This window comes from Teleopsis dalmanni, chromosome 2 (assembly GCF_002237135.1).
Source record: "Teleopsis dalmanni isolate 2A chromosome 2, ASM223713v2, whole genome shotgun sequence".
NCBI lineage: Eukaryota > Metazoa > Arthropoda > Insecta > Diptera > Diopsidae > Teleopsis > Teleopsis dalmanni.
In genome coordinates, this window is record NC_051847.1 from 168,941,474 (window position 1) to 168,957,059 (window position 15,586).

Consider the following 15,586-nt stretch of genomic DNA (forward strand, 5'->3'; position numbering starts at 1 on the left):
ACCTATGTGCCCTTCATATAAAATCTCCTCACATAATTTCAAGTTTTTCGATTTTTAATATGTTAGTCCTTAAAGATCGCATATATTATATCTTGAAGTGGAAGCATCTGAGGTTATTGCAATCCAATGCATTGACTTTGTAATTAATTCAATATAACTGCAGTTTTTTACCTATACCATCTCTTTACCGGACATAACCTTCTCTTTGTGGTCCATGCATTACAATTTAAATGCATTTAGCTTACTTATTTAACTCTTCTAACTGCCTTTGATTATTAGAATGACATTCTTGGCAGTAGTCCTTTACGGACCACTGGCTAAAATTTTTTTAAAATTTATTCTTAAAGATAGCTTTAGTGTTCTGGTCTAACGGGGAGGCTTTTAAATCTTTCAACTTTTGAAAAATTATACCTATTGAATGGTGTCAGTTGTAAAAAAAATGTGTCTGTCTGTTGGTGGTTCAGCGCTCTCAGAAGCCGCTTTTAGCACGGTGGCTAGCCCGGTATGCTCGCCGGTTTTGGGATGGGGTTCTTGGCAATTGAGGAACCGCTGAGCTACCAACAGGCAGACACAACATAAATGCAAAACACTCGAAACGTCTTACTTTATGTACTAATTCACCATTTAATAGATAATAACTATGATTGATAATTTGTGGGACTGTCAACTAATATATGCATTTTATGTAAAAACTCTATTATTTCTAAATTAATATACGTATGCATATTTAAATGAAATGAAAAGAAATTAACAGAAGACTACATACACTTATGTATATTTCTTAGCATCAATGACCGATCCTTTTATTTTGACATTTGTTAATAAAAAATACAAAAAAGCTTTAAATAAATATTAAGTAAAATTAATGATAAAGTAGAAAGTAAAAGCAATTATAAAAAAAAATAAATAACAGCACGAGGCACCACAGAATTATAAACGAGTATTAAATTATCGCAATCTTCAGTTCAGTGTTTTTATCTCCTGTCCGTCTTTTCATTGTTTTGTGTGGACTGCAGGTCGGTGTATTAATTTCTTCTCCATTTAGTAGAATCGTCTTAAGAACAATAAATAACACGAAGCAAAAAAAAAAAAAACAAAAACAATTACATTCGAATGATTTTACTGTTTCTGTTGAAGAAATCTCTATTTTCAGTAGGTTCGACGTCTCGGCTTTTCGACTATCTTGGCAGTCTACATGCAGCAGTGAACGCACATTGACTCTATTGTGTACTTGATATTTAAAATGTGAAAATGTAAAAAACTTAGTACCAAGACGACGGACACCTATTTGAAGTTTTCTGAAACATTATTTAAAATGCGTGTCTTCCGGGCGAGATAAAAACAAATAAAAAAGAATGTGATATTACACTTGTCTAACGGTGTTCATAGAGTACAAACTCAGCTCTTAATTATTGTGCGAAATAAGATCACTTATCTCAAAATATAATTCAAAAAAAATTTATTTATGTATTCATCTACGAGTTTTATTTGTAAAAGCGACGTAAAATAAATATTTATAATTCATGTAACATTCACTGTACTGTGCCTCTTATTATGTCAGATATAAATAAGACCTCAAATATTAACACAATAAGGTAATCCAAATAAAAACAATAAAAATAGTCTTTATAATCTCATTTGAAGAGTATGTGATAAATGCTAGAAAAATAATGATGAACAACTTCACTATAATAATCCAATAATAACATACACAACATTAAATTGTTTATCTCTAGCATACAACAGACTATTTATATGAATATAATTTTGAATTCTAATGTGTGTATATATATTTTGCTTAATATATTATTTATAACTCATTAATATTAAATATTTAATTATTAATATTCACTTACTTACAACTTTTATAATTCAGCAGTTAGAGTATTCTATTATAAAAGAAAGCAAGCAAACGTAATGAGAATTATAAAATTATTTTTATGTGAAATGTATTAATAATAATTTTAACACCAAATAATTTAATTAATTTAAATAATACAAACCTATAATATATTATCATTAATACATGTATATTTAAACGAAAGAGTAACTAAACCTTTTCCAATTCATATATTTAACTATACATTATACTATTGAAATTGACTAAACCGTTGTTATGTAGATAAGTATTTATTAATAAACAAATATGTGTATATAAGCATATTTACGTGTAGCTCTAATTGGGATTAATGGTTCCAACCTTAGTCTGTTGTACCTATTTCAAAAATTAAATTATTTCATTTATTTATTAACTTGATAAATCAACATTAAAAAAAAACCACAAGACACAATCCATTTTTCTCATTTATACAATTATTTAAATCTGAAATGTTAACTAAAACTTATCAATAAAATTATCTAAAATACAATGTTACCACTTAATCCTTAGAAATTGTTACAATATGGATTAAAAATTTATAGTAAAAACTTCGAAAATGCTTACTGATAATAATATAGTTCAAAAAATGATCTCTAAACATCACTAAAGTGCTTGATTTAATTTAAGATTCATTACATAGGAAGACGTTGACTATTTAAAATATATTAAAAGACTTAATCACAAAATCTATCTATTTCATAAATCTAACAGTAAGATAGTAGGAAGATAAAATGTAGAGAAATGAAATTGAGTTAATATTATTAAAATTATAATTGGATATTTCTAAATAACTCCATTTTCATTAAAATAGAGGTTAAGAACATTGATCAACCTTACGATATATTTGGTTCAAAATTTCTTTCTTCTCTGTGAATTGCAAAACCTTGCAGAAGTAATAAGTTCAATATTTCGTTTTGATCATCGATTTCGGATTCATCTTAAAATATAATAAAAATATGTTGTCTAATATGTGTTCAGATCTGTATTTACTAATAAACTTTAAATTCAAATATACTAGTAATTGCTGTACGCTTATAGTAAACAAGAAAATGTTATATGAAAGAATATAAATATCTAAATAATGAAGTACTACTATATACATATATATATGTATATCATAATTTTATAGTTGTATTAAGAAACTATTGGTCTTATGTTGAGGTTTTTCCGAAAACTATCCGTTTTACTCTTTCTTAGCTAAGGGGTTTCTACAGAGTCCCTCCTTTTAATTTATATATCCCTCACAAGCTTCGCTGATTATTCGATCACTGATTGAAAATCTGCATACCGCCCCGTACGGCTAGTAACTGCTCAAAAATTAGATAGTGCTATGTTGGGCAGCCTGTCAGTTTTCACGTATAGCTTCAGGGCTCTGGCCATTATGTGTTTTAACCGAGTCTATTCTCATGTACCATGACTATTGGTATTGCTTTATATATTTATCATCAGGTCATAACTTATGACATGACCACAAGTTATGGATACAATCTGATAAGTTCTAGTTTACCAAAAATGTTAAGCCCAACGATATAAGCTCTATATTCTCTGTTAGCTGTGTTTCTGGATCACACTACAACGATGTTAATATGTTTAATTCAGAATTAAAAATCAAACAATGTTATGAAACCGAACAAATGAAAGTACGAGTATTTTGTGCAATATACTACAATGGATTGGATAATAGAGTCCAATGATATAGGGATTGATAATGTTTAGTAGGTAAGATGTAATGTTTCAAACATAAGCAGAAAGTGAACCACCGAAATTAACCATAATATTAACATATTCCAAACATTTTGAACTGGAAAACACATATTAGAAAGTTTAAAACTTCTCTTAAAAAAACCTAAAGAAATAATAATTAATGATAGTTTTTAATAAATCTTTTCTAAAAATATAATTACGAAATATAGTAACCTCTTGTGCAGTTAAAAAAGTTGATATTTTTTATCTTTCCATATGCTTACACATATTTTTGTTATTTATTGCATATACAATCTAATTTTTTTTTATTTTTTGCTCCAGAAAGATACCAATATATTGAAATCTAACTAAATATATACGAAGCTAATTACTAGGACAAACGTATATACTTTTATATACACGTATAACTTATAAATGTTAAAATTTATGTATTTATTATTACATATAACATTAAATTGAAATTATTACCTATATTACAAAAAGCCCGAGAAACTGATGTCTTCAGCTTGGATGTAAAAATTATTTTTTTTTTTTTGTAAAAGTGCATTGAATAGGTCTCAATCCAAGGGACTATGTATATATTCTAAAACAATAGCAATACTATAAAAATCTGAAACAGCAGACATTATAATATTTTAAATTAAATCAAATAAATTTAATTAAATTCAATTACGAACAATAATTAGTAAATGTCTTTACAAAATCGATTCCAGACTTTACACTGTTTATAGAAATTAGATCTAAATTCAAGAATCTTTAAGAGCGTCGAAAAGTATATTTGTGTTCAACTTCATGCTACAATATCCTCCAACAAATTTCTATTGGATTTCTATTGGATCTAAAACGATCAATATAAGATAATGTTTACTTGTAAGATCTAGCCTTCATTATAATTGAAACGATCTCGACAATAAGCAGAGTAAGCAAAACTCTCCAATTTTATAAATGTCCTCTATCGTCAAGTTGAAATAGCCTGAGGAGATTGAACATTTTTCTGTCTACCCAAATCAATTGAATTCAGATGATATACATTATCAAATAGCATCTTCGTCAGAGAAGTATTTTTTTAATCACCTCTTTAACACTAAAGATCATTGAAGAAATCAATCTGATCTAAACTTTTGTAATGAAATGTTTAAAATGTGCCTAAATAACAAAATTTAAATACAATATATTTTATTTGAACTATATACTATATTACTATATACTATTATATATATTCTACTACATTACTTGTAATTAACTATACCATTTAAATTTTTACTATATTGATTTGCCTATAATGAATTTCACATACACATTTATAAAAATTCTACATTTTTATCTTAAAATTGTATTTAATCTTAATGTAAATAAATATTTAAAATATTATTAAAAATTATTTAATATAATTTTTTTTTTGTTTCCTTTCTAAATTTTAGCGATCCTTCACTTTATGATACATTAAAAAATTGTGCAAATCTTCAATCGTATGAAAGTCTACCTATTGAAGACTACAACGACGTCTATGCACCGAATATATATGATTATAACAAAATGATTTCTATCAATTCATCATATTCAACAAGTGGAAATTTATCTTCGACCGGCAGTTACAACAGTGAGGATTCAGTTGGAGATAATATACTTGAGGAAAACGGTAGAATATCGTTAGCATATGAAAATCTACGTACAATACCACGACGCATTGCCGCCAAATTTACCGTTTGCAAATGTCTTGATCTTAGCTATAACAATTTCGAAAATCTTTCATTTCTCACATTTTTTGAAGACCTACATACTTTAATTCTGGACCGAAACTATAATCTAAATGTTAATACATTACCATTTTTAGCAAACTTAAAAATATTTTGGTAATGTTCATCTTTAATCACGTTATATATATAATCAGTAATATTGTTATTATCTTTACAGGATTAATAATTGTAATATCAAAAACCTCGCTGATTGGATACAAAGAATACGTATGCAATGCCCTAATTTGGAACATCTCTCTGTTATGGGCAATCCGGGTACTAATGGCTTATTCAAATATTCTGCACTGACAATAGATTCTTCCTTAACAGATCCGCTTTTACCAACCACTTATGTCAGTAATTACCAAGATTATGTACAACTTGTACTGCCTAATCTCCAGTATTTAGATGGAGTTTCGCTAAATGTCTCAACTAAAGAAATATGTAAAACAATTGTCAATCAAGATAACATCACAACTCCATCTCGTTCAGCGAGCAAAAGTGGTACAGGCAACAGCACGAATAGCAACAGCACGAATAGCAACAGCTGCATTTCAGATAATAAAATACAGCCTAGTAACCATAAGTCTTCTCCTACGCTCAGTTTCTTCTTTCGTTTACGAAAAAGAAAGAAGTCATACACGAGCTCTTCAACAAACTGATTATAAATTTAATAATGGAATTTTACAACCATAACCCTTAAGTTGATAAATATATATTTGTGTTCAGTTGTTATATTGAATGTGTCTTTTAAAGAAACTTATCAGTTCACTGTTGCTTTTGAGAGCACTATGGTGCAATGTACGCCAACATATAATATAACCTACCAATATATGGTTTTTACGGTATTTAATCATACAATTCAGTTTTTTTTTCCATTATATAATATATATTTACTTATTTACTTTTTGCATTTTTTACAATTGTAAGAGACAAATTATATAGGCATAAATTCAAATCGTTTATGTAATTTAATTAATTTTATATATAATATATCGAAAAAATGTGATCAACTTATTTGAAAATTCTTAACCATTCTTATTTTAAATCTATAATTGAAAAATATATGTATAAAATGCTAATGTTTTGTTATGTTTAATTTAAATAAAATTAATTTCTTTTGTCAAATGTTAAGTAACTACTTTTTTTATTTTAAAATACACTAATTAAGAGAAAAGGAGTAGTTAATATCAAAACAGAATACACAAGAGGTTCAAACAATTTCTATTATCATTTTCAACTGTAAATAAATTGAATTAAAAGTATGCAAGATTTATAAAATAAATTTAATATTTTACAATACAAATAACAAAAATTTTAAGCAAAATACAATTAATATTAAAAGTTAGTAACTTAAATATATTTATCTTAATTGTATATAAATTAATATAGCTGTCTATTTAAAAACAATTTTTTTTAACTGACTTGAAACATTTATATAGAAAGGAAAAAATTATTACAATTTTTCAATTTTTCGCAAACGCAAAAAAGTTTTAATTTTTGTTTGAGTTAAAATTCATTTATTGCACGGATTTATTTAAACAATTACATAAAGAAATTATATTGATATTATTTTGGAATTTGCATTATTAAATCTTACTTTTGAATTTTAGCAAATTATTTGTGAAGCGCATTGGAATGAAAATCTAAATTTTTTGCTGACACCAAACCAATTACGAAAATTATAATAAATAAAAATCCCGATAAGAAACTAAATTGATGCCTTAAATTTTTTATGGAAAATAAACATTTTTAAAGGAATACGAATACATATATGTTTACGCATGATTCAAACCCTATCCACTAACCACCAGTTTTGTCCCCTGTCAGTTTGACTTAATTTCCAAATTTCCAAGTGCTGTATCTAACGCAGCGATTAATTTAGCATTTTTCTTAATTGTAGAATGTTCTTCAGTACGTGCAGTTGCTTTTTCTAGAGCCCATTGACCGATTTTTTGTGCTTCTTTACGTTTCGAACCTAAGACTCTGGAGTTGGAAATGGCGTTACAGCACTAGACAAAATAAAACAATTTAATTTACAGTAAAGACACATTTACAGGAAAGTAATTGTTACTTTATACTTACCAGGTAAATGCCATATAACGCCCGCAAGTTATTGGGATTCAGTTTCACGGCTTGCGAATAATAGACTCTGGCAGTTTCAATATTTTCAATGCCACCCTATATTAAAGTAAAATTTAATGAAAAATTTCAAGTTTAACGATTGTAATACAAACCATGGTGTAACGAATTTCAGCGATACGTTGATTGATTAAATGACTATGAGGGTTATGCAACAGCATTTCCTCCATGCAAAATAATGCTTTTCCATAATCAGCTTCAGCAAGATACAAGCTACTGAGATCATGCCAAGCTTCTTGATCAGACATGAATCTAGATTGAGATATAAATAAATTTTTTTATAAATAATATTATTAAATATTTCTACAATAATAAGATATTCCATATTTGGTAAATGATTTTAAATAGTAAAAACTGTATACTACAATAAAATTATGCTCGATATGACTGAGCAAAATTTGAAATGTTTTGCTGCGATAACCTAACAATCGTTTAATATAATATTTAGGTAACTAATAGAGTAATTTAAGTTCTACACAAATGTTATGGAAAATTGAAATATAATCAGTGCCACACATTTATTTTATTGGCTTTAATTTTGTAACATACTTTTTTAAGTACTCCGTAAGTTCCTTTATAGCTTCACCACGTTTTCCTCTGGCTTTTAGTATAGCAATTTTTCTTTTACGTGGCGCAGCGCATGTTTCATCCTTAGCAATAATAGCATCAAGAACATCAGCGGCTTCATCGAAACGTTCCAAAGCTTCTAAACGCATTGCTTTAAATTTCATAACACGCATACTCCCTGGAAATTCCACACTTAGTTCTTTAATACATTTGGTTGCAATATCGAAGCGGCTTGTGTCGAAAGCTGCCATAATGACTTGTTCTAATATCAGGTGACGTTCATTTCCAGTCTTCTGGACTCGATCTTCTAAAATACCCTCCCAAAGAAGAATCACTTCGTCACTTTTTCGTTCGTTATTTTCACGCCATTTTCTAAACTGATCACGGACATCTATAATATAAACGAATTACATTTTTATGAATTTAATTAGATTGGTTGAAAATAATTTCTATATTTATATATATCTCACTTTTTGAGGTACGACTAAATTAAACATAATTTATTTATTTCCCATCTTACCTGACCAGGACATATCTTCAAAATTACTCAACATTTTTAATATATTATTAATACTATTGTTTTCAATTTTAAATGCACATAAATTTAATTTTCTGCTTAAACTTTAATTAGGAAACATGAAATTGGGTTAATAAGCACGATAGAATTATTCTACTTATGAAAAGCGTCAGCTGAAAAATATGTCAATTGTTAAGACAGGGCAGCTATTTTGCTTGATAGCCCAGGAGAAAAAAATGTTTTCTTTATGTATATGCATATTTTTCATTAATTTGAAAAATATTTAATATTCTTAAATATTTTTAACTTTATACATATGTATATATATATATATATAAAGACAAACTTCCATAACACGAAGCACCATTTTGCAAAGAAAAGGTTCGACTTATGGACAGCAAAAGATTTTTTTTATAATTGTATGAAATATGCTCTCTAAACTCTGTTGCACTCTATTTAGTTCGAGTTATTCAAATCATCCACGAGGTGCTCGTAGTATAACTCAAGTAAAGTACAAACTGAGAGCATAACACAAATAAAGTGCCAAATTTAGTTCTTTACACAGATTTTCTTGAAACATCTTTGTGTAAAGTCTGGTGAGAAAATAAACAATGCAAAAATTTAAATTCAAGCAAAAACAACAGATTCACACATCACACAAATTTTACTTAAAATAAAATGTACGAGTAAAGTTTGTGGAGCATTTTCAAATTTCAACAGGGATGTTACGCTCTCTCAGATGCTCTCATTTACTCGAAAATTTGCTGGTGGGACACATTTGTGTATACACAGTGTTACTCAAAGTTACTACGAGTAGATCGTGGAACAGACCTAATATTGCTGCCACCGTATGTGTTTTTATTTTTTATTAAGAGTTTCTACATCCAAAAAATTATTGAAAATAGTGGTTGTTCACCATTTTGTATGGAGAAAATGCTGTTACTTCTAAAAATGTTGTGTTAAACTTTTCATAACTTTATAGTCAAGACATTTTGGAAATGTTGCCTAACGTTGAACTTGAAAATTTAAAATTTAATTTCGAATTTTACAATATTTTCATATTAATTTTTTCTAAATATGCAATGTAATTCTGTTTTTGTTCAATAGTTTTTACATAAAACTCGTAAATAAATATGACAACATTTATATTATGCCTCTAAAGTTTCTGGACACATTTATTTTATAATGAAGTTTAATGAATTTGAAAACTTTTAACCAAAAATAATAAATAAATGCAAAAAATAAATAAATAAATATTTATATAATATATATGCAAAAAATCCTTAGGAAATTTCAATTTACTCGAACTCGTACACAGCCGTAGTAAAAATATATGTTTTTCTTAGTTTATTTTAAGTTTTTATTATAGGAGGCAAAATATATGCAATAGTCATAACAAAGCAAATTATTTTTCTAACATCCTGTACATTAAAGTAATCGATATTTTCGATAACATCTCTACAATAACTTCTTGCCATCTCTTGCTTGGCAATGTTTTCCCGCCAATTCGCAGCAACCAAACACATTGGTGCGACAATTCTTAAAGTTTATATTTTGGAATTAAATAACGTATAATATATTGCTATTAGTTAAAAATGACAGAGGCAGAACAATATATAAGAGATATTCAGCGGGAGTATTTGGATTTTCTCGATGATGAAGAAGACCAAGGAATATATGCTGGCTATGTGAAAGAGATGATATCCGAAAAAAGTCGAAGGCTTATTGTCAATGTTAACGATTTAAAGCGAAAAAATCCGCAAAGAGCACAGGGGTTGCTGAATAATGCATCCGATGAACAATTAGCATTTGGACGCGCTCTTAAAGAATACGTTTCTACTGTGGATCCGTCGTTAGCTAAACAACATGAAGATTTTTTTGTGGGGTTCGAAGGCTGTTTTGGTAACAGGCACGTAACGCCTCGATCTTTGACATCAATGTAAATTATATAAATATTAATATTATGTACATTTTAATATATATTTTTAAATTTTAATAGTTACATTGGGAACTTAGTATGTGTTGAAGGCATAGTAACCAAAGTATCGCTCATACACCCGAAGGTGGTGCGCAGCGTTCATTATTGCCCCGCAACTAAAAAAGTCTTAGAACGTAAATATACTGATCTTACATCATTTGAAGCAGTTCCATCCACTGCTGTGTACCCAACTAAAGATGAAGATGGAAATTTATTGGAAACTGAATTCGGACTATCCGTTTACAAAGATCATCAGACATTGACCATACAAGAAATGCCAGAGAAAGCCCCAGCTGGTCAATTGCCACGATCTGTTGATATTGTATGTGATGATGATCTAGTTGATCGTTGTAAGCCAGGCGATCGTGTACAAATAGTGGGCAATTATCGTTGCTTGCCGGGCAAGCAAGGTGGATATACTTCAGGGACTTTTCGTACAGTTTTATTGGCTAACAACATATCACTCTTGAGCAAAGAGAGTAACTTGGATATAACACATGAAGATATCATATTGTGTAAGAGATTAGCAAAAAATAATGATATATTTGAATTATTATCAAAGAGCTTGGCACCTTCAATACATGGGCATGCCTATGTAAAACAAGCAATATTGTGTTTATTACTTGGAGGTGTTGAGAAAGTTTTACCGAATGGTACACGTTTGCGTGGAGATGTAAATATTTTACTAATTGGTGATCCTAGTGTAGCGAAATCTCAACTACTTCGATATGTACTAAATACTGCTCCACGAGCAATTCCTACCACAGGTCGTGGCTCAAGTGGTGTCGGTCTCACGGCTGCTGTAACGACAGATCAAGAGACGGGCGAGCGACGTCTAGAGGCAGGTGCTATGGTACTAGCTGATCGAGGTGTAGTTTGTATTGATGAATTTGACAAAATGAGCGATATTGATCGTACAGCTATACATGAAGTAATGGAACAGGGTCGCGTAACAATATCTAAAGCCGGTATTCACGCATCATTAAATGCTCGCTGCTCAGTACTGGCAGCAGCTAATCCTGTTTATGGAAGAGTGAGTTTTTATATTTTTTAATTTATGTATTAATTTTATTTATATTTTCTTTACTTTTAGTACGATCAATATAAAACACCAATGGAAAATATTGGATTGCAGGATTCTCTTCTATCCCGTTTTGATTTACTGTTTGTTATGTTGGATGTTATTGACAGTGATATCGACCAAATGATATCAGATCATGTTGTTCGTATGCACAGATATAGGTAAGTTTGAGTATAGTCTTTAAAATTTTTAATAAGTGAAATAGTTTAAAATATATTATTAATTTTTTTTAAATAATCCAAACAGAAATCCCAAAGAAACTGACGGAGAACCACTGTCAATGGGTAGTTCATATGCTGATTCTCTATCGTTTGCATCAAATAATGAAGAAGTAACTATTTAATATTATTTATATATTTTCATTTTATAATTATAATTATTTTTATTAGAAAAAAAATGCAGAAATTTATGAAAAATACGACGCTCTCTTGCATGGTAAATCCAGAAAACGTCATGAAAAAATCTTATCAGTTGATTTTATGAGAAAATATATTCATATTGCAAAATGTATGAAACCGAAACTAACTGAAGAAGCAAGCGAAGTTATTTCGAACGAGTACTCACGTTTACGTTCCCAAGAGAGTGTGCAATCTGATGTCGCACGAACTCAACCTGTAACTGCTCGTACACTTGAAACACTTATACGTTTGTCAACAGCACATGCCCGTGCTCGACTATCTAAAAATGTAACAACTGATGATGCAGTAGCTGCAATTGAGCTGGTACAGTTCGCTTATTTCAAAAAAGTGCTTGGAAAAGATAAAGGCCATAAACGACGTCGCAATGGCGAAACATCAGAAGAAGAAGAAGATGAAGTAACACCGAGATCGCCATCTCGACGTACCAAACGAACTCGTACAGAACGTACTGATGCATCTGGAACTACATATGATACCGAAGATGAGATAGAAACACCACAACCTGATGCTGGAGATCTCACACTCCGCGATACTAGAAGATCTATAACATCTAGTCGAACTACACGTGCCGGTCGTTCTGCAACTCAATCTAGCACAGATAATTCCAGTGGACAGAATGGTGCAGCAGAACCTGCTACTATAACTGACGCGCGTCTAGGTATTTTCAAGAATAGTCTTCATAAAGTATTCAGGGAGGCTCGCGAGCAAAGTTTGTCATTAACACGCATAACTGAGGCAATTAATAAAAATAATGATGAACAATTCTCTGATGGAGAAATTGAAGCAGCAGTACATCGAATGACAGAAGATAACCAAATAATGGTTGCCGATGGAATTGTATTTTTAATATAATTTTTAACTTATTAATTTATAGATTAAGTTTGTCATGTTTTCTTCTTTCCTATTTTATGCCTTTAATAAAAATTTATTATGTTATTGATAAATATATATGTTATTATTATTAAACTATATATATGACATCTGTTTGGTACAATTATTTAGTTTTAGATAAATTGTGTAAATGATTGCTATTTATAATAAGTCGGCGACAAAACTAAGGATAGCACTAACTAAAAATTGTTAAATAACGACTTTTAGAATGATTAATGAAAAGAACTATAGTGCGAACTTTATTACATGCCGTAGTAATCTTCATATCGAGGATATATATACAAATATTTCGATCGAAAAATAATTGTTTCCAATTTGTTAGTCCGAAAATATATTTTGACGTCTCTAGGAAGCAAGAAACCTGAACATTAGACAATATCACTTTTTTTTAATTTAATAAATCCACTAATGAGGCAAGGTCTAGCTTAAATGATTCGTAGTTAGCTATCATCGATGAAGTAAAGTTTCTAAGCTTTGAAAAGGGTGTTATCATTTTATATCCATTCCTTTATCTTCCAACCTTAATTTGTATACCACCCTATTTTAAATTATATTATTTGCACATATGTTTTCGCTTCCAACTATTGTAAAGTTACGATCATTATAGATGAAGTACACTTTTTGTTTGTTAAACCCGGTTTGTGGATTAAACTTTTTTAAAACAAATCACAGCAAATTTTTATTACTTTGTTCATAAAACTTTTACAGCAAATTAATAAAACTCTAGAAAAATGTGCATACATAAAAGGCAAGTACGGCTTTAGATTAATTGGTTAAGGAGAGCTGACTTTGAGCTTTAAATTTGGCAGGGCACGAGTTCAATCCCTGGTACTTGTAGTCTCAAACACTATTTACGAGTAATCATTACAAGACCACTGATGACAGGTATTTCGCAATACTCGAAACAGCTGTATGATCAGTAAAACTTTCAATTAATTAAAATAATATAATAGAATTGTTTGTTATTGTAGTTCACTATTTATCAAAACCTCTTCGAAATAAATCATTTAAAAAACAAAACTATATTTTAATATATTTATTTAATTCATTTAATAAAAAAAAGGATTTGAAAAAATATTTAAAAAAAGTTTATATGCAAAAATGTATTAATGTTTATATTTATGTGTAAGTTTTAGATTGGTCATGTTGTTTCCATTTGTTCAGATTTATTTGTGGAATATCGCTACAGCTCTTTAACATATTCCTGAAGAAATCGATATTCAATTAATATGTTTAGTAGTTTATTAAACAAATAGAATTTACCTTCGATTTGGGAAAATAAATGCATTTGGCTGTATTGAAAGCAGATAATCAGCATTATTACAGAAGAGTCCCGAAAGACTAGACTTGCGTATCTCAGCCAGTTGACCTGTTATTCAATTAAAGGACCCATTGTAACATTTGTTTATATGTAGCATCAAAATTAACTTACATCTTGTAAATCCACTATATTGATTTTCGTGTTCAAAAAAGAATCGATCGGCTGTTCTAGTCTTGCCAAATTGCTTGGCGACAACACATTGAAATGTTGGTCCGAAAACTGATTGTTGCACTGTTTTCTCTAATGATCCACCAACTACAAGATCCACATCATCTGGAGAATTGTATAAACTCTTCAGCAAAGCAATTTTCTATATAAGAATTATGAATTATTATTAATCAATATTAAGTAATTCAGTAATATATAGTTACAGATGCAGGTATCTCATTCGAAAATCCAGGCCAATCATAAGCACGTGGTAGTCCACAGTAATGACGAACATCATTATAAGAGGCGCAACCAAAATCTCGTGAACGCTGTATATCGACTGCTTTTAAGTCTTTTCCGTATTCTTCGTTTGCCTTACGGCCAAAATGATGTTTAATCTAACATAATGTTAACATATATAATGTATTGAATATTATATTTAAAAATATATACATATTATGAATTATATGAGGATTTCAGTACTTACCTCTTTATCAACATGACTGCTACTTTCTTTCTGAAATTGTGTGCATAAACCACGTACAAGCGAGTCAAAATTATCACCATGGGATATAAAGTTGATATTTTCTGGACGATTAATATAATCACTTAAACGCATAGTTTCATTATAATGCCTACTTGGTCCAACCAAGCTGTGGAATAAACAATTTTTAATCAAAGAATCTGAAATTGTTAATCTCTTAAAGCCTTACGAGAACCATCCGGGAATTTGGTTATGGGAATATCTGAAAGCAGCTGATGAGAATTCAACTAGTGGAGCTGGATTTACAGAGGGATTATAGTCATTGACATAATCATGTGGATGTACGTAATACACTAAATTATTATCAAGAGAATATGACTGTCCTAGAATTAGTGGTAACCAGTGATAATAAGCTATGTGTTGGTATTGCGCAATATTAATTTTTCTTGCTTCCTGGAAGAGCCGTTCATCATCGTAATGTGGATTCAAAAGTGCTAAAGCATTGGCAATCCTATTGTGTTCTCGGAGAAATATAACATGCAATACAATTATGGTAGGAATTTCTTGGTTTCTTTTATCAGGAATGTTGTAACATTGACTCATATCTTTTCCACATTCACTACCATGACTCAACGGAGGATATTCACGATTATTCAATACACTTGTCTTAAGTAATCCACCTATAAATTGGCGAACTTTTCTATTTTCTTCTTTTGAGCT

The 15,586-nt window shown here is 29.5% G+C and overlaps 5 protein-coding genes across 5 annotated transcripts in view; 3 read left to right on the plus strand and 2 right to left on the minus strand.

The window, feature by feature from the left end:
* Positions 1 to 15,586, plus strand: part of LOC119676128 (peroxidase-like) — a gene marked incomplete at its 3' end in the record, with an annotated part of 95,526 nt that overhangs the window by 63,907 nt on the left and 16,033 nt on the right. The window lies entirely within an intron of this gene.
* Positions 980 to 6,398, plus strand: LOC119678045. The gene is made up of 3 exons (XM_038089683.1): positions 980 to 1,595; positions 5,005 to 5,436; positions 5,498 to 6,398. The coding sequence occupies exons 1-3, from the start codon at positions 1,555 to 1,557 to the stop codon at positions 5,979 to 5,981; spliced, it is 957 nt and encodes a 318-aa protein (XP_037945611.1). The 5' UTR covers positions 980 to 1,554; the 3' UTR covers positions 5,982 to 6,398.
* On the minus strand, positions 6,861 to 8,582 carry LOC119678046 (ER membrane protein complex subunit 2-like). The gene is made up of 5 exons (XM_038089685.1): positions 8,549 to 8,582; positions 8,011 to 8,419; positions 7,557 to 7,713; positions 7,405 to 7,500; positions 6,861 to 7,331 (listed from the first exon to the last, which is right to left on the minus strand). Exons 1-5 carry the CDS (start codon positions 8,580 to 8,582, stop codon positions 7,146 to 7,148), a joined length of 882 nt encoding a protein of 293 aa, XP_037945613.1. The 3' UTR covers positions 6,861 to 7,145.
* On the plus strand, positions 10,052 to 12,955 carry LOC119678040 (DNA replication licensing factor Mcm3-like). Its single transcript, XM_038089678.1, has 5 exons — positions 10,052 to 10,484; positions 10,545 to 11,556; positions 11,617 to 11,765; positions 11,851 to 11,935; positions 11,994 to 12,955. Exons 1-5 carry the CDS (start codon positions 10,141 to 10,143, stop codon positions 12,873 to 12,875), a joined length of 2,472 nt encoding a protein of 823 aa, XP_037945606.1. The 5' UTR covers positions 10,052 to 10,140; the 3' UTR covers positions 12,876 to 12,955.
* The window catches only part of LOC119676127 (peroxidase-like), a 2,820-nt gene continuing 1,218 nt past the window's right edge, over positions 13,985 to 15,586 (minus strand). The window contains exons 3-8 of the mRNA XM_038087358.1: positions 15,096 to 15,584; positions 14,870 to 15,035; positions 14,607 to 14,780; positions 14,347 to 14,545; positions 14,178 to 14,283; positions 13,985 to 14,118 (exon numbers count right to left, since the gene is read on the minus strand). Of these exons, the coding sequence (XP_037943286.1) occupies positions 14,034 to 14,118; positions 14,178 to 14,283; positions 14,347 to 14,545; positions 14,607 to 14,780; positions 14,870 to 15,035; positions 15,096 to 15,584 (1,219 nt within the window). The 3' untranslated portion in view covers positions 13,985 to 14,033. The remainder of the gene's footprint in view (positions 14,119 to 14,177; positions 14,284 to 14,346; positions 14,546 to 14,606; positions 14,781 to 14,869; positions 15,036 to 15,095; positions 15,585 to 15,586) is intronic.

Coding starts and splice junctions, on each gene's coding strand:
- LOC119678045 (XM_038089683.1), top strand. CDS start 1,555: ATGTCAGATATAAATAAGACCTCAAATATTAACACAATAAG. Junction 1,596..5,004: donor TCAAATATTAACACAATAAG/GTAATCCAAATA, acceptor TCTAAATTTTAG/CGATCCTTCACTTTATGATA. Junction 5,437..5,497: donor GCAAACTTAAAAATATTTTG/GTAATGTTCATC, acceptor TTATCTTTACAG/GATTAATAATTGTAATATCA.
- LOC119678046 (XM_038089685.1), bottom strand. CDS start 8,582: ATGTTGAGTAATTTTGAAGATATGTCCTGGTCAG. Junction 7,714..8,010: donor CTTACGGAGTACTTAAAAAA/GTATGTTACAAA, acceptor ATCTCAATCTAG/ATTCATGTCTGATCAAGAAG. Junction 7,332..7,404: donor CGTTATATGGCATTTACCTG/GTAAGTATAAAG, acceptor TATTTTGTCTAG/TGCTGTAACGCCATTTCCAA.
- LOC119678040 (XM_038089678.1), top strand. CDS start 10,141: ATGACAGAGGCAGAACAATATATAAGAGATATTCAGCGGGAGTATTTG. Junction 10,485..10,544: donor CCTCGATCTTTGACATCAAT/GTAAATTATATA, acceptor AAATTTTAATAG/TTACATTGGGAACTTAGTAT. Junction 11,936..11,993: donor TTGCATCAAATAATGAAGAA/GTAACTATTTAA, acceptor TATTTTTATTAG/AAAAAAAATGCAGAAATTTA.